At 46.6% G+C, this 19,158-nt stretch overlaps 2 protein-coding genes across 7 annotated transcripts in view; both read right to left on the bottom strand.

Moving 5' to 3' along the window:
- Window positions 1-10,399, bottom strand: part of MYBL2 (MYB proto-oncogene like 2) — a 230,784-nt gene extending 220,385 nt beyond the window's left edge. For 2 of the 6 annotated variants that reach the window (XM_078652135.1, XM_078652138.1), the window contains exon 1: window positions 8,909-9,078. In XM_078652135.1, coding sequence (XP_078508261.1) covers window positions 8,909-8,928 — 20 coding nt within the window. In that variant the 5' untranslated portion in view covers window positions 8,929-9,078. Of the gene's footprint in view, window positions 1-8,908 lie in introns of all 6 variants that reach the window. The other 4 variants (XM_078652136.1, XM_078652134.1, XM_078652139.1 and 1 more) reach the window with 4 other exon arrangements.
- A 3,177-nt stretch (window positions 10,400-13,576) lies between these two features.
- On the bottom strand, window positions 13,577-15,877 carry LOC144769057 (uncharacterized). The gene is given in 3 exon segments (XM_078653053.1): window positions 13,577-14,355; window positions 14,537-14,941; window positions 14,944-15,877. Coding segments are annotated over 3 exon segments (2,118 nt in total).
- Between the last annotated feature and the right edge of the window lie 3,281 nt (window positions 15,878-19,158).

Raw genomic sequence — 19,158 nt, 5'->3', positions numbered from 1 at the left:
AGGGACTTAATGGATTCGGCGATTACGGCGGACTAAATAGCATTGGCTCTGCGTTCCTTGCGCTCTAGTAAGGCAATGGGCCCAAACGGTCTGCCAATTGAGTTATATAAGCTTCGACCCGACAGGATTGCTCCGTATTTGAGGGATATGTTCAAGGAATCCCACGATGGTGGGTTTCTCCCCCGCGATCAACGTCTGGCCACTATAGTTGTTATACATAAGGAGGGAAAGCTTCGGAACAAATGTGCGTCATACCGGCCGATCTCATTATTAAATGCCAAGCCGAAGATTTTGGCTAAGGTATTGGCTAATAGACTAATCAAGGTTATTAGTGATTTAGTGCATCCGGATCAATCTGGTTTTATCCCGCACCGGAATACTGCATTGAATCTTCGGCGGTTGCATGGTGTTATAGCTAGGGCCGGGACGCTGCGTGAACTGGCCATTTTGGCGTCTCTTGACGCCACTATGGCGTTTGATACTGTGGAATGGCCGTACTTCTGGGCGGTTTTGGCCAAGTTCGGCTTCGGCACTGAATTTATCAGTTGGGTGCGACTTCTTTACGCTGACCCCCTCGCTTAGGTTGTAGTTAATGGCCGCGTCTCTGAAACATTTGCCCTAGGGCGTGGGACTCGGCAGGGTTGTCCGCTTTCTCCCCTCCTGTTTGCATTGGCGCTTGAACCCCTGGATGCGTGAATCCGTTGGGAACCGTCCATGAGAGGGATCTACTGGTCCCCGGAACATGAGGATCGTATTTCCCTGTACGCAGATAACATTCTATTGCATCTTACTTCCCCCAGAAAATCCCTGGTAGTGTTATGTGACGTTTTGGTCTCTTTTGGTAAGAATTCTGGTTTGATCATCAACTGGGCGAAATCCTCCCTTTATGTACTTAGTGGTGATGCGCCAGTTTTGCCGCGTGGTTGTCCTATTCAGATCGCACAGCAGGGGTTCAAATATCTTGGTATTTTTATTTCAATGGACCCTTTGATCCGGTATGAGGAAAACCTCCTCCCTCCTTTGGCGCGATTGAGACGAGATGTGGCGGGGTGGCGAAAGCTCCCGCTCTCTTTGCTTGGGCGTGCAGTCCTTTTTAAGATGATGTCCCTCCCCCGTTTTTTGTACGCCTTGCAAAATACTCTAGATCTGGTTCCTGGTAGCTACTTCCGTATGGTTGAGGGGCTGCAGAGGGAGTTGCTGTGGGATGGTAAGCCCCGAATTGCTCTTGCCAAACTGACACTCCCCTGGTATGATGGGGGTATTGCTCTTCCTGATATTAAAAACTGTACTATTGGGCATCGCAGTTGGGAGCCATCAACCATGTTACATATTATCCCGGACCTCACCAGGGTTTCGCTATGGACAGGTGGCTGCTCCCTGGAGGTAATTACAATAGTGCATTATATTCCAAATCGGTGGTGGGATCTCTGACGGGGCCAACGCGTACGGCTGTGCGTGTCTGGCAGATTGCCACCTGTGCATTGGGATGGAAGGATCGTTTGACCCTGGCTACCCCGCTGTTTGGATCGGATCAGCTCGGCAAACTGTGGAATACGAAGGGATTCGATAGGTGGGACCTCATCGGTATCTCCATGGTGGGGGACCTCTGGGTCAAGGGACAGGTGAAGTCCTTTCTGGCCCTACAGGCCGAGTTCAACCTGGGTGGGACGGAGTTCTTCCGCTTTGCTCAGATTCGACATGCACTTGATTCGGTCTTTCCTAGGGGGACGGAAATACCTGAATCTGCCCCGCTGGAGGATCGTGTGCTAGATGGGTATATACCGGATAGTACCATCTCTCTGGTATATAAAAAATTGATAAATCATAGAGCGGACCTTCTCTCCCAGCTGCGAGATCAGTGGACCCGTGATGGCCTTGAACTTGATGATGAAGACTGGCAATCAGCGATCTCCTCCCCGAAGGAGGTGGCGATACCGGCTCGCCTTAGACTAGTGCAACTTAAAATACTGCACAGAGTCTACGTCACGGCCCTCGTTTGGTACAGATGGGTTTTTCGGAGGAGGGTCTGTGTAAACGTGGGTGTGGCCAGCTGGCCACTTTTCTGCACATCATCTGGGAGCGTGATCAAATCATGGACTACTGGCGCAGGATACACAGGGTACTCCAGGATGTAATGGGAATCGCCTTTTACCTGAAGCCAGGCGTTGTATTTTAAATGTTTGGGAGCCCACCGATCACAATGTAGCCCAAACTCAGTGGGTGACCTTGGGTACAATGATTGCCAAACGTAATATTGCACAGCTGTGGGGATCCCAACGGCCTCCTACGATTGAGTGTTGGATGAATGATATGGATTGGTGTATGTTTAGGGAAAAGACTGTATGTAGCTCGGGGTCGCCCCCGGAAGTGGCAGAAGATCTGGGCTCCCTGGAATCGTTATAGAGGGGATATATGTGTACCACCTGAAACAGTGATACTAGATCTCCCACATTCCCCCTGATCCTTACGATATATGATGTCTAAATGCTTCCTTCAGTCTTCTTCCTCTCCTCCCCCACCCCTTCTTTATTATGTTTGAGTGAAATTCTGCTTTTTTCGAGGATCTGCCATTGCACAGTCCATTTGCTTGCTGTAATTATGTGTCACCTTGTTGTTTTCTTTGTTAATTTTCAATAAAAAGAAATATAAAAAAAAAAAAAAAAAAGACACCACATCCCCTTCTTCCAGACAGATCCTGTTATCTGCCTTCCTCTCACTAGGGTCAAGATTTGATATCTACAACTCCCAACATATTGAACACAGGTGCCAATGGCTCAAAGACTCACAGGTCAAATGTCCTCAATATATCTTTCTGCCTTGGTCTAAAAAGTTTTTGTGTGTACAGTAGACTCCTCTGCACTAAGCCTTCAGATTTAACTACTGGTTACGGCAGCCGTTTGACAATGTTTACTAGGCCCCGACATCGAAGTGTAGGAATGTGGAATTTTTTATCCTCGAGTCAAGTAGGGCCAATTGGCTGCCAGTTTTCAGTACCACATACTGGCACTGAACAAAACTACTTTGTGTTAATATGCTCCTTGTGAAAGACCAGAATGCTGTCACTCACAGTGAATGAAGCCAGCCGATACAGAGAGAGACAGAATTTTATTAGACGCAAAAAGTCATGTTCCACGCCAGACAAAATTAGGGCCCCAATTATTAAAGAAAGTCTCAAAACTGCACCCATTGTATATGTCCTTGCATCAAGTGCAGCTATACGGCTTTTGTAAATTCCCAAGAACTTACAGAAGTAGAAACAGTAATGTAATCTCAGAAAATATATGTGAACTGCATTTTAGCATGAGCAAACGTGCATGTGTAGATTTTCTCATGCAAAAATCTGAGTGTTTGCAAGTTCACTTTCCCGCCAACCACTTTTTTCCCCAACCCTGGAAGAAGGTGCCATTGTCAGGAGTAAATTTACAACATTTCTTAGTATGGGAAAAGATTAGAGAAGTATTGTTGAAAACCCTTAAAACATGCAAGTTAGTAGGTTTGCACAGACTCAAAAGGTCATTCTAACCCTTTCGATGCGCCCGTCGACCAACGGCCATCTTGAGCACTACCTCCGTAGTGCTGCACACATCCATTCGCCACCGTCCCGCTCACTCCATCAAACCGCTGCACCGCGGCGGAATTGCTGCAGCGGTTAAGCGGCTAACCATGGAACTAGTGCTTACCACTACCATCAGCCTCAGTATGTAGATCGGCGAAGACGTGGCAACATAAGCAGATTGCAAGTTTTCAAACACTACTATGGTATGAGCCCTTGTATAACCAGAGAGGCTATATCAGAGGTCTTATATAGTGAGATAGCTGTCATAATTTGTCGCTGCAATACATGGCACCAAAAGGACAAGTGAATTTTGTTACAGGACAGGATTTATGAAGCAACCTGCCCTTTGGACAAGTAGATACTTTATTAAATTCCACATCCCTGAAAGTGGGCTGTCAGTTTACATACTGTGAGGTCATCCATGTCGCCCACTATGCAGGGGGCATTCCTGTCCTAACACAGGATGTATATTCCTGTGAAAGGAATGGAAAAAGATGTACATGCAACAAGTACAATATTGTGTGCGCCATGGAAGGAGGATGTGGCAGGAGTGTAATTTCAAAGGTTGAATGGGGTGAGGCATATAAAGACGATGATGCTTTGGTGCATGTTAGAGAAGGTGTAAGAAGCGAGAGGAAGCACAAAAGGTAGCAAGAACAGAGCTGAAGGCATTCTGGGAAGGACGAGGCAAACGTGTTGAGTAACACAATTATTTTGTTAGCAGCAAAAGAGTAATACCACCTTTGAAGTTGAGGAATAGAACTATATCATGTTGCTGCGAATGATACACATGAATTTTGAGGGGAAAATAAATGAGTTGTACTGTTGGCAATTGATTGATCTTAAGACTGAAAACTGTGCATAAATGTGTGTCCAGTATTGCTGAGAGACTGCAAGCAAGTACATAGTTGTTTTGTTTGATCTATCCTCCAAAAAAGAATAAATGAAGATTGCTGAGAGGGAAGATACCATATCTGCTTAGGTTCCTCGATGACTGATTTTTGAGAGAATTGTATTTTATTTTTTTTAGACTTAAAATGTGAAATACCGATGCATAATGCACATGTAAATCTCCATGTATCATCCAGGAAGAATTGAAGTTATGGTTAGAATGATTCATGTAATCAGAGGGGCAATACAACTGGCTTACTGTGGTAAGGAACATTGGGAAAGCAAGCTGGGAAAGATGATGTGGGCATATCATATTACGAGATTAGGATACCACTGGTGAACGTCCTTTTGAAATCCTGAAAAAATAAATGTCAAACTCGAAAAGCAAGCCAGGTTGGAAGCAAATGGCAAGAGATGTTCTGTGGGATGCTTAGAAGTGAGAAATGCATTGAGGAGACAATCATAATATCAGATTTATTATGGGGCTAAGAGTGGAGTGAAGAAAACTTAAGTGGAGGTAGGTCAGTGGATAAGTGTTAAGCAGAAATAGTTTTTTTTAAATGCAAAGTTCGAGTAGGAAACCAAAAGTGCTATATGGGTACTTAAGGATGCCCTAAAGATTAGAAGATAGCAAGGTGTGCCATATGGGTAGGTCGGCCTTGTCGAAGAATGTAATGATAACCTGGAGTAGAGAGTTCAAGGGAAATGGGAGGTTGAGTTATTGATGGCTGGATAAAGGACAGCAGAGCATGGATATGTAAGAAATTTGTGAAAACGCACTACGTTGACTGTTATGATACAAAGTATTTATAAAGCACAGCTTTCACTCTGAGGAGCATCATGGCGCTAAGCAGATCACTGAGAGACAAGATGGCTGAGAATGGAAAGGGAATTTAGACGAGTGCTCTGCATAGAGCATATGGATCCACTTCACCTTCAAAAAGAATACCTCCCACCACCGCACGCAACAAATCCCCCGTAGGTGCTGGAACAAAATCACCACAGACCAGCTCCTCTCATCGCTGAGCCAGAACCCACCAGCCAACACCACTGATACCAACGGCGCAGCCAACAACCTCGCACAGTGGATCACCAACTGCGCCGACGACCTCGCACCACTGAAGAACCCCCCAGGCATGACCGGCAACAGGAAAACTCCATGGTTCACAGACGCCCTCAAAGAATCAAAGAAATCTTGCCGAATCTTTGAAAAAACCCAGCGCCACGAACGAACAGAAAACATGACTGCCCTCAAGATCGCCACCCGCGAACACCACCAGCTGATCCGCACCACCAAAAGGACATCTTTCAAACAGCGACTAGATCACAACACCCGCAACAGCAAGGAACTCTTCAACATTGTCAAAGAGCTGTCCAACCCCAGCGCCAGCAACAACGACATCACACCGTCACAAGAACTCTGCAACTCCCTCGCCACGTTCTTCGACCGAAAGATCGCAGATATACACAACAGCTTCGGACCCCAGACTCCGCCTCCAGCCACTGAAACAGCGATCCCCACCCTCACCCTCAGCGCCTGGACCCGCATCAGCACGGAAGACACCACCAACGTCATGAACTCCATCCACTCCGGCTCCCCCTCGGACCCATGCCCCCATCATATCTTCAACAAAGCCAACACCATCATCGCACCCCACCTCCGGAACGTCAAACATCTCGTTCACGTCAGCCGCCTTCTCCGAGAGCTGGAAGCACGCAGAGATCAACGGCCTTCTGAAGAAACCCACAGCGGACCCCAAAGACCTCAAGAACTTCCGCCCCATCTCTCTTCTTCCCTTCCCGGCCAAAGTCATCGAGAAGACCGTCAATAAACATCTGACTGCTTTCCTCGAGGCAAACAACTCGGTCGACCCATCCCAGTCCGGATTTCGAGCCAACCACAGCACCGAGACCGCCCTCATCGCAGCCACCGACGACATCAGGACCCTGATGGACAACTGAGAAACAACCGCCCTCATCCTCCTGGACCTCTCGGCAGCCTTTGATACCGTATGCCATCGCACCCTAATAACCCGCCTCTTCAACACTGGGATCCGAGGAAAGGCCCTAGACTGGATCACCTTGTTTCTCTCCGACAGAACCCAGAGTCCGTCTCCCTCCCCTCCGCTCAGAAACCACCTACAGAACCCAGAGTCTGTCTCCCTCCCTTCCGCTCAGAAACCACCGAAATCATCTGCGGCGTACCCCAAGGCTCCTCGCTCAGCCCAACCCTCTTCAATATCTACATGAGCCCCCTCACCGCCATCGCACGCAAACACAACATCAACATCATCTCCTACGCCGACGACACCCAGCTGATACTCTCTCTCACCAAAGACCCAGCCACCGCCAAAACCAACCTACAGGAAGGAATGAAAGACGTCGCAAAATGGATGAAGCTCAGCCGTCTGAAGCTGAACTCAGACAAGACGGAGGTCCTCATCCTCGGACAATCCCCATCCGCCTGGGACGACTCCTGGTGGCCATCAGCACTGGGCTCCGCACCGACACCCTCGGACCACCCACGCAACCTGGGATTCATCCTGGACTCCTCACTCACGATGACCAAGCAAGTCAACGCCGTCTCGTCATCATGTTTCAACACCCTGCGCATGCTTCGAAAGATCTTCCGGTGGATCCCCACCAAAACCAGAAAGACGGTCACCCAGACCCTCGTCACCAGCCGACTGGACTACGGAAACACCCTATACGCCGGAACCACCGCCAAACTTCAGAAAATACTACAACACATGCAGAACGCCTACGCACGACTCTCCCTCGACATCCCTCGCCTCAGCCACATATCCGCCCCCTGAGAAACCTGCACTGGCTCCCCATCAACAAGAGGATCACATTCAAGCTCCTCGCCCACGCACACAAAGCGTTCCACGACATGGGCCCCGAATACCTCAACAACCGCCTCTCGTTCTACACTCCCACCCGCCAGCTCCGCTCCACCAGCCTCGCCTTCGCCACCGTCCCACGGAGTGGATGTAGGAGATCTGTAATTAACTTCATAGGTTACTTTATTTCAGTATATCTTTTGGGTTTATTACAATAGTGATACAATGGTTGTATCCACGTAGGTCTCTGTAAAGGGTACATTCAAGTGGATTGAGGGAGCATTGTTGGATGGCGGTTTGGTGGTGACGGAATTGCCACTGGTCTAGGTAGTGATTAGGAATAAAAATGAAAGGCGTCTTTTCAATAGATTGCCTGGAAGTGTGTGGACAATACGTGTTTGTGCATGACGACCTAAGAAACTCTTCAGTTATAGGGAACACAACACATAAGAAAATATCATAAGCAAATCCAAAGCCACTCAGAAATGCCACAAGGCCAGCAATACAGCACACATGCAATAGACATTCAACCAACCCAAAAAATGAACCAAATGATAACAAAAGCGTTGTACCTTCTTTATTTCCCAATTCTAGAATCATACAACCATGTTTAATACATCGCCACTCAATGACCATTTATAATTTTGAAGCAAATGTTCAAACTTCCTAATAAACAATGGCAACACAACAGACCCAAGATGAACCAGACCACCAACAGGCAGTCACACCAAAAACGTTCTGCTGTATTACAGGGCCATACTACTAGCACAAGTGTGTTATACAAATACTCATAACACTTGGAAAATTCGCTGTACATAACAAATGTAACAATTCACTTGAAGCATGAGTGGTAAACGACGTGATCAATATGACAACATAAAGCAATGTCTAACAATACACAAGCAAAACAAAAGTGCAACGCATATTTTAAGTTGGCATCAATGAAGTCTGAACTCAAAATGGTTCAGTAAGTTTCGATGGAAAACGATTTAGTAAATGATCGTTTATAATGCGCATAAACACGATGTGTGTGCTCAATCGGTTTGGACGTCGGATACGAAGGAAGTGTACAAGTGGTGCCAATCCAATTCCAAATAATATTAAACTGTCGCTTAGTTAGGCAAGTTAAACCCGAAGGACAGACAAGCACAAATGTAATAATGCTCGGACTTAGAATCACTGTATAGACGCCATTGGAAGTGGTGGGTGAAATAGGCGGGCAACTTTTACATCTACCAAAGAGAGGGAAGCCATGATCTGGGCGGGATCCAGACACAAAGTGGGAAAGAGACTCGCTGGTAAAAGGTATAAACACAAAAATAAATAGTAGGCGAAACACTTGGACACAGAGACCCTTGCCGTCCTCAAAACAAATCATAACAGAATGAAAACAAATAAACATAGGAGTGAACTAACCAGTTACAAATTCCACATTCGTTCATTTTGGCACTGTCTTTGCAAAACTGCCCAGTACCTGGAGGCTTCCTGCTCGTATCCCGAGAGAAACAGAGACCAGCGACCTCTGAGACGCTGACAGTTCACATCTCTAGTGTAACTCAGATTTCTAGCAATGCACGGGTTATGCTGTGTGGACACAGGTGACACTAGTAACACTCACCTGCGACTCCGCCGAGCCATCCTCCAGTGCAGTTGCACGACAGCCTGCTGTGTGGCGTGGGGGTCCCCCGTCTTAGAGGGGTCACCCCCGACTCTGCTCAGGAGTCGCCCGCGCTCCGCTCTTTTTTCATTTCTATCTCGCGCCAACTTGTCCCGGCTGCCCCGGGAGGGTGCGCGCGCAGCAAGGAGGCGGGGCCAAGTGGTAAAGGACTGGGAGACAGGCAGCCTGCTGCAGTGTGCAAGAGAGTGTCAGAAGACGGCTCCCAAACCGGACAGCCGAGGAGGGAACGAGGGGATTTCTGTGCTGAAAACAAGGAGATAGATACCATAAATGGGATTTTAAAAAAGCAGAGTGAGGATGCCTATGGGGAGGATGAGTTGCACGGTAAAAGTCTAGACAGTAAGGAGAGCTCAAACGGTAAAATAAAGTTAGTTCCCCCTACAACTCCAACTGCAGCTTGCAACAGGAAATAGGCGGCCTAAGTTGGGGGCTGCGGTGAACTGCACACCTACTCTTATGCAAGGAACCCGAGAACGTGCTCAGGTAACAGCATCAGGGCAGCTGCTCCTCTCCTTCCCACTAGCTGCTGGAAGACAGAACTAGCTAAACTCTCAGTGAAAAACTGTGATGATAAAGATCTCTCGCTGCCATTTGAATCTGTAGGAAATGGAATAAGCATTTGAGGTTATATGCTGTGAATGCTAGGGTAAATAGGATACATGTATTGGGCTGATTTTCGAATTAAATAAGTAGAACCAAATTCAAAGGCTGGCGCAGCGACAAGGGCCTAAGTGAACCTATCCTTTGATCAGGGAATCGGTAGTGAGGGGTTAGCAAACACTTACGGTGAGTCCCTGATGCCTGGGAATCCCAAATGAGATATAGTTAAGTCAAATATCTGTGCGGTGAATTGATCTTAAAAAGGGGACAATGCGAGAACAACAGCCGCAGCAACATTATGAAGGAAACGGATGAGAAAAACACATTGGGGTTGCTTGAGGGGAATAGTTTCAGCAAATAGCAACTACCAGAAAATGGAACTGTTAAGTTGTAAACTAATGAAAGAAGGGACGTAGCAACGTCTGGGAAGCGGGTAGACAAACAATGATGGGGGACCAGATTGGGGTTATCGGTGGGGATGATGGAACCATATAGGGACTCAGAGCGTGGATGTGGCCACACCAGGGGTACAGGGGATAGGTATGATCTGCAGAGAGAAAGACACGCCGGGTTCACGCTGCTGCAGCAGAGATTGTCTCAACCCTGTAGCTGGTGGCGGCGCGAGGGCATGCAACCGATCTTCCGATGGACAAGAAAAGCGTTGCCCCTTCATACAAAGACAAGCCCCCTCCCACCCCCCAAAAGCACCACAGCTGCTCGCGCCTGACAATGACGCTGGCGGTTGGCGACCTGACCTTTCCATCTCCCTCTTTCATGGTTTTCTATGATTCGTTGTCCTAAAGGTAACGAAGGCGTCCATCTTTGATCCAGGCAATTGTACACTGGAACGTCCTTCTAATATGTCTTAGAATCAGTGGAACATGAGGCGGCCATATTGGGTCAGTCTTACTTGCGATTGAAAACGCCCTTTTAAGGCAGAGGGCTTGGGACACAGTAATACCAGGTGAATGTGCCACATAGTCGACGAAATATTAAACAATGTAGTTGTAGTTTTTAGATACTGATGAAGAATGATCATTTCGATTACTTCCATAAAACTCGATCTTTTAAACGCCTTCTTTCTCTTTTTAACAGTAATACTACTGACAGGACAGATCCTGGATAGTATTATTGTGGGAGGGACAAAATGAGGAATGTCCACAGCCAGCCTGGTAAAGATGAAAGATGTTTATTCCAATAATAACAAACCACGACTCAGGACGAGTCTGGATGCTTCGAGGAACACAGCAGACTCCAGGAAGACTCAGTTGACTTTCCAAGAACCATTCCACTCGTTGCAAAGAAGGCAAACAAATATCAACAGAAAACATCATGTATGAATAAATGCACAATTGAACAAAGTAGAAATATGCGTGTAATTAGCATACTACAATTATTCATGCTTGAAAACTCTTACAACTCCAGACGCCAATGTTTTAAATGGACAGATATTGTCAGTGTGGTATCTGTAAGCACAGGTAACTTTTGCGGCCTGCACTGCTCACTGAGAAATTTCCTAGTTCACACAAAGGAAAGTTTCAATTCTATTAAGGACGCAGAGGCGAGGATTTTGCTAGTCCTTTCTCCATTTTATTGGACAGCACGTTAGAAGTATAAAGAAAAAAACATCAACCATGAACTACCCTAACCAACATGGCAGCGGTAGTCATGGTAATACAGTAGCCAATCATAGTCCACAATAACAGCATAAAGGAATCCCACGTCGGTAGTCCTTCCTCTTTTGTTGCTGCAGGTGGAAAGAAGTCCTCTACCCTCTAGTCCGTTTTCTGATCGGAGCCTAGGGAGGAGAAAATATAATAATATCTCGTCCAGAACAATGTTGATAAGAATCTAATACATTGCAATGGAAATGATGAAAGATAATTGCAGTAAAACCAAAATATATATCCAGTAAAAAACATATCAATCAAATGTACATATCAAAACACATGAAAATATTACTTCCCTCGTATGAAGAAACCATTACTGGAATCCATAGTTCAGGGAGGGAAGGCTAGATAAAGCCAGGGTGGGAAAATCCTCGCCTCCGCGTCCTTAATAGAATTGAAACTTTCCTTTGTGTGAACTAGGAAATTTCTCATTCTATGTCAGGAGGCGGAGGCGAGGATTTTGCTTGTTCAAAGCCTACTCACCACCAAAGAGGTCGCCTCATGGATTGGCTTAAAATAAAACTTTTTAAAAGTTGAATCTGAAGACCAATCCGCTGCATTCATAATATCTTCCAATCTGCCCCCAACTTGGACAGCCTTGGAAGCCATAGCGCCTCTAGTGGAATGAGCGCCGAAGTTTGTAATGTTAATACCAGCCTCAGACATAATCCACCTGACCCATCTGGCAATGGTGGGAGAAGAAACCGCTTTGAAGGGTTTCTTTATTGCAATTAGCAATTGTCTTTCGCCCGGGGGGCGAAGTTCTAAAGTCACATCCTCATAAGTTTTGAGGCAACGAACAACACAAAGTTTAGGTGAATCCGGAAAAGCTGGGTAAGATACTGACCTGGTATTACACTTAGTTCTTCTAGAGACAGTAAAAGTAACACCTTCAGGGGTAAAGACTCTGGCAGAAACATCAAGGGCGCGAACATCGGAAGCCCTTTTGCAAGAAATGAGACATAGTAGAATAGCTAATTTAGCCGAAAGTTCCTTCCGTGAAAGGTATTCGTTATCTTGCCAAGATAGAAGAAATCGTAAAACCACATTCACGTCCCAAAGACCAGAATAACGCGGTTCCGGTGGACGAGACAGTCGAATACCCTTGAGGAGTTTGCATACCCAAGGATGCTCTCCAACAGGAGAACCATCCACAAGGGCATGACCCGCGGAAATTGCTGATCTGAAAGAATTGATGGTACAGTAAGCAAGTTTGTCGTTAAAAAGTTGAGCAAGGAAGTTAATTACTTCTGTCACAGATGAGCCCACGGGATCCAAGTGTTTTGCCACACACCAACGAACCCATCTGTTCCAGGCAGAACGATATAGTTTAGTGGTACTAGGGGCCCAGGCTCGCTGAATGAGGAGTTCAGCGTCTTTCGAAAGTGAGTCGTTAGACCAACGTCTGCTGAAATCCTCCAGGCCATTAGACGTAGATGGCCTTGGAGAACCAGAGGATGTGGGTGACCCAATGGATCCGTCACAATGAGGTCGGATACAGGCAGCCGAATAGGTTTGTCCCAAGATAATTCCAGAAGGGACGGGAACCAGCATTGAGCCTTCCATATAGGAGTGATCAAGATTAGAGAGGCTCGTTGTCTGCGGACTTGGGCTGTTACTCTCTGAATGAATAGGAACGGGGGAAATGCATAAGCTGGAAATCAGGACCAATCTTGCAGGAAGGCATCCACTGCTTCCGCACCCGGGTCCGGTTTCCAGTTGTAAAACCGGGGAAGTTGGGCGTTCCACCTGGACGCAAACAAGTCTATTTGAGGAAGACCCCAAAAATCCGAGATCATCTGAAAGACATAAGGATCCAGCTTCCAATCGCTGGCATCCCGAACATTCCTGGACTGCCAATCCGCTACAGAGTTCATTTCGCCGGGAAGCTACTCCGCCATGACAGAAATCTGGCGTAGAAGACAATAGTTCCAGAAATCTTTCGCGAGGTCCGCCAGGACTTTGGAGTGGGTGCCGTCCAGGCGATTGATATACCTGACCGCAGTCGTGTTGTCCATCCGGAGAAGGACACAACAAGAGACTTTGTTCGTTGTGAACGAGCGGATGGCGAACGAGCCCGCAAGGAGTTCCAAGCAATTGATGTGGAGATGAAGCTCCTCCTCTGTCCATCTGCCTCCCACCGAAAGGGAGCCGCACCGGGCTCCCCATCCCTGGCGGCTGGCATCTAATTAGATCACAAGATCTGGGCGGGAGCCGAAGATCGCCTTCCCGTTCCATGCATCCATGTGATCTAACCACCATAGGAGTTCCGCTCTGGCTTCCATGGACAAAGAAATGAGTTCCGAGTACGTGAGACCTTTGCGGAGATGAAACGCTTTTAGTCTCTGGAGAGCCCTGTAATGAAGCGGGCCTGGAAAATGGCCTGGATCGATGAAGACAGTAAGCCCACTATCCTGGCCAAGAGACGGAGAGAAATTCGGTCCCGACGAAGGACCTTGCAAATCTCCTTCTTGATCTTGGAAATCTTTTGAGAAGGCAGATGTAACGTCGCATCCGTTGTTCTTATCAGGAAACCCAGAAAAATCATTTCCTGCTGAGGAATTAACTCCGACTTCTGGGCGTTGATGATGAACCCCAGAGACTGCAGAATAGTTATGGTCACTTGAAGGTGATGTAGGAGAAGATCCTTGGATTGATTCATCAAGAGAATGTCGTCCAAGTAAATTATCAGGCGAAATCCCATGGTGCGAAGATGTTCCACCACGGGTCGCAGGAGTTTGGTAAAACACCATGGTGCTGATGAGAGAGCAAAGGGGAGAGTACGAAACTCGTAGATTTGATTTCTCCATAGAAACTGGAGGAATCGGCAATGAGGAGGGTAAATTGGAACTGAAAGATAGGCATCCTTCAGATCCAAACTTACCAACCAATCGTTCTGATGAAGAAGGTCTCTCAAAACATGGATGCCCTCCATCTTGAAATGTCTGTAGATTAGCCATTCGTTGAATGAACGAAGATTGATGACAGGTCTGAAGCCTTTATCTTTTTTCTCGACCAGAAAGATGTTGCTGAGAAAGCCGTTTGGATGAAGTGAAGAAGGAATGATAGCGCCTTTTTGGAGCATAGCTTGAACTCCTAAGTCTATTAGTTCCTGGTCTGCAAGAGAAAAAACCAGTGGACGAGGACGTGAGAGTTGAACGGGGGAACCGTAAAACTCTATGTGAAAACCTTGAACAGTTTCTAGAACCCAAGGGTCTGACGTGAGATCCAACCAGGCCTGAAGAAATAAAGCAATTCTTCCCCCCAGACGTACCGGAGAAATATTTGAAAGACTCACCGTTGAAACCTTTGGCGTTGTACTGATTGCCACCACGTCCTCTGCCCTGGCCTCTGCCTCCACGGGAGGGATAGAAGGAACCTTGACGTCCATCGTTCCATCCGTTGTTTCTTTTGAACTGACCTCTATTGGGGCCTTGTTGGAACTGGCGGCCGGAAGAGCGACCCCTGCCTCTGCCGGCGCCGCCAAAAACCTTCTTCGGAAACATTTTCTTCATTGAAGCTTGCGCCTTATCTAAGGCAGAAAAGGTAGCCACAAACTTCCCGAGTTCTTTCACGAAAGGATCCCCAAATAAGGTTCCCTGCGCTACTGAACCCGCCTCTGAAGAGGATAACTCACCAAGTTTGGGATCAATTTTAAGTAAAAGAGACCTGCGACGCTCCGCAGAGAGAGCACAGTTGGCTTGCCAAGGAGACAAAGAGCCCTCTGTGCCCAACCTGCAATGTCATCAATTGGGAGAGGGGTACTCGATTCTTTGGAACGCTGGGCGAGTTCAATGATTTTGGTAAGAGGACCGACAACATCTAACAACTTGTCCTGACAAGCTTTCCAGGACCTATCAATTCCCTTCTTAGGATCCTTAACATATTTAGCGAAAAAGGTGCATAACTTCGGGTTTACTTCAGGGGTAGCTGCCACTCTATTGGGAAGAGAGGGGCGAGGGCACTCGGAGCGCAAGCGCAATCTAACATCTTGAGAGAGCGGTTGTCTAAGTTTAGCGGCCACATAGTCAGCCGTAGATTTTTCGGGAACCCACTCTGAAGAACGGGGTCTGTAAATAGAGTTAGGGTCAAACATGTCTGGGGAAACTAAGTCACCCTCACCATACTCTGAGACATTAGATTTAGGGCGCCAAGACCTACTAATGTCAGACATATCCTCAGAAGATGCATCGTCATCGTCATCAACATAGTCATCCTTGTCATCTAATCCCTCTTTGGGAAACCCTTCCTCCGGGTCAAGGTCCTGGGTGGAAATACCACCAATATCTCCGGGTGAGTCGTCCCCCCGGAAGGGTGCGCTTCTTAGCGTGAGCGCACTCTTATGAAAGACTTCTGCAAGTCTGTTGAAGCCTTCCAGGTGCCCCGCGTCACGCTTTTTGGCCGTGCGTGGAGGTATAGAGAGAACCCCACTAGGCCCAGCCCCACTGTCTCCAAAAACACCAGAACCTGATTTAAAAACATGGGCAGACAGTTTATTGACGCTATCCTGTAGAGGTGCCAGCGCCTGGGCAATAGCCGAAGATAGGAGTCTGTCCACCTCTACAGGAGGGCGCAATAAGGGCTGTTGAGGCTGCTCAGAATCAACAGCTACAGCATCTTGTTCTTGACGAGTCTGCATTTGCGCAGAAGACTAGGTACCCATACAATTAAAAACGCCCCAAACTAAATAAAAGGGGGTGTTCCCCAACACAGGTACCCACAGGCAACTCCAAATAGTTTGGAAACATTTTTTGCCAATAAAGTGACTGACACGATATAAAATTAAATATTAATAAATACACAAGAAAAAAACAGTCACTTAAATATTCTTGCCACAAAACAGTAGTGTCAGTGTGGGGAACGAGGCACGATTAAAACTAATCGAAGCGCCTTGCCTCAGCGCGTGTTCACCATCAGCGCGGAGATGCGCTGAGGAGAAAAGCCGGTCAGCATCTGAGAAGATGACGCCACAGACCGCGCACACGCGTAACAGAGACGCTCGGGCCAAAAGCCTACCGCGTCTTTCACGAAGTAACAAACAGCCTATAAAGCAGGACAACAGTCGCGATGTAGAATTATGGCAAAATAAGCTGTCAACAATGAATATAAACGCACTGCCACGCCACAAGAATAAGCCGAGAAAAACGGTGACTTATCTTGACGCGGCAGCAATGGAGAAAGAGGAAGGACTACCGACGTGGGATTACTTTATGCTGTTATTGTGGACTATGATTGGCTACTGTATTACCATGACTACCGCTGCCATGTTGGTTAGGGTAGTTCATGGTTGATGTTTTTTTCTTTATACTTCTAATGTGCTGTCCAATAAAATGGAGAAAGGACTAGCAAAATCCTCGCCTCCGCCTCCTGACATAGAATTTAGGGGCATAGGCATACTCTGTTATGGTGTCGGCCAAAGGTCATGTACGACCTGGTGCCTATTTATTTATTCCCTCGGATCGAGTACTGTCACGAGGGGTGGTGCAGGGCTACAATGTAGGGTATTGGCCGGATGGCTCTCTACATCACTCCTTTCTTTTAGATAAGCACCAGTAACTAGGAAAAGGAAATAAGAGTGTGAAGAATTGTCTGCACACGTAGTTATGCAATAAGTAAAGTGCCTTATTCAATTCGCCAACACTGGCTCCGCGATTGCGGAGCGCAAGAAATGCTGCCGCTTAGTGTGTCATCAGCTGTCCAACTGTCAAAATCAACTGACAACTGGCAACAGAGTGTGGCAGTACGGTATCCTCGCAGGGACATGGGAAGGAACAACAATATACGGTGTCCTCGCAGGGCACACGGATCATAACACATCCTCCCCCTTTGGAAGGAAAGAAAGGCAAAGAGCGAAGAGGAGAGAGAGAGTGGGAATGAGGGAGAGAGAGAGTGAGTGAGGGGGTAACAGAATAGGCATACAACATGTGGTACCGGCATGAGTGTGGCTACTCGCAAATGTAGTCAGAAAGTTTGACGGGAGGTATCAACCTTCTGCCTGCTCTGCTAGTACTGATGGGGTGAGAGGTGTCTTGCAAAGGTGTGGCAGGTAGTTGCCTTCCGATTCTACCCTCGTGTTGCCATCATGTAAAACACGCACAAGTGCGGCAGTGGGCTGCACGGCCGTGTTGGAAGCCCTGGCTTCGGTTGTGTGAGACTCAAAGTCCGAATCATCGTCAGACAAACCTGTGGGTTTAAACCTGGCATTCCTGGTCATGGGAAACTCATAGGAGTAGTTCCTGGGCATGGTGTTGGTATGCCCCCTTAAGTTTTTTTTGTACATGGAGAGGGTGGAGAAGTGCCACACTTTACCGTGGGAAGTACCTATCGTGGCCTTTGCCTATGTGCCCACTTCTCTTGATCTTGACAGAGCCCCCGATGTTAAGCTCAACAGGTTTACAACCATGCTTGAGGTCGTACCTGACTTTGCAACTGGATTGAGCTTGCATCAAACTCTCCTTGACCCTGTTGGCTGACCAGTGTACTCTTTCGGTGGCTCGGGTCCAACCCACGTTATCTTTGGACAAAGGTGTCCTGCCCTGCATAAGCTCAAATGGACTGTGGCCTGTGGAGTCCATGGGAGTAATACGATATGCCCAAAGTGTTTTGAGAATTTCTTGTCTCCAACTCAGATCGTTGCTACAGGCAAACTGTACTATAGCTTTGAGGACTCTATTGAAGCGTTCAACTGCACCGTTGCGCACTAGATGGTTTTAAGTTCTATTTGATTTCATATCATGTAAGCCTTGAATACATCTGACGTGAATTGAGGCCCATTGTCATTGACAATCTGTTTAGGGAGACTTCATTGTGTGAACACATTGTCTAAAAATCTAACTATGCATGTAGAATCAGCTTTTTTAACAAACTTGATTTCTGGCCACTTTGAAAAATGATCGATGACTACAATGATATACCACTGCTCCATATGCTATTGTATGGGACCCATTATGTCCACCGCAATCCTCTCCCAAGGCATGGAGGGGCACGGAATGAGGTGAAGGGGTGGTCTGAAAGTGACCTGGGTTTTATCTGAGTTGACACATAGGGTTAAATCTCTGACCATCCTTTTTACTGCCAAACTAATGCTGGGCCACCAATAGCTGTTTTGACCTTGCTCTTAGTTTTCACTATGCCCAAATGTCCTTCGTGGCACAAGTTCGGTATTTTGATCCTGAGACTACTGGAGAGATGACTCTACCACCCCTTAATAGCAGACCATTTTCAAGTGAAAGATCATCCTTGACCCCCCAGAAGTGTCGCAAGGAATCAGGTAACTTGCCATTACATGACCACCCATCATTTAACATTTTCATGACTTGGCAAAAAACATTGTCCCTGTCCTGTTCACTCAACCATACCTCCTTTGAAATTCCATCAATTTTACCATCTATACTGGCTATGCATGACTCTTTACCTCCGGTTGTTTGTCATGGTCCATAGGCCATACGGATGTATGACGTTACAACGCATACTTTTACAACGCCTACCATTACAACGAAACTTTTACAACGCAAAAACTTTTACAACGCATACATTTACAACGCAAGATTTTACAACGCATATACCTTTACAACGCATACCATTACAACGTAAGTATTGGTAAGTATATAATATTTTTTTTAATATAAATTAATTAAAAATATTATAATATAATTTTATTTTATTAAATTTTATTTAATTAATTTAATTTAAATGTAATTTTACTTTATTTTTACAAAATACCCCTGTACCCCCAAAACCCAAAACTGACCCTGAATCCTAAAAATACCCTTTTACCCAAAAACCCAAAACTGACCCTGAACCCTAAAAATACCCCATTACCCAAAAACCCAAAACTGACCCTTAACCCTAAAAATACCCCTTTACCCAAAAACTGAAAACTGACCCTGAACCCTAAAAATACCCCTTTACCCAAAAACC

This window comes from Lissotriton helveticus, chromosome 7 (genome assembly GCF_964261635.1).
Source record: "Lissotriton helveticus chromosome 7, aLisHel1.1, whole genome shotgun sequence".
Lineage (NCBI taxonomy): Eukaryota > Metazoa > Chordata > Amphibia > Caudata > Salamandridae > Lissotriton > Lissotriton helveticus.
This window is presented reverse-complemented; position numbering and strand designations above follow the sequence as displayed.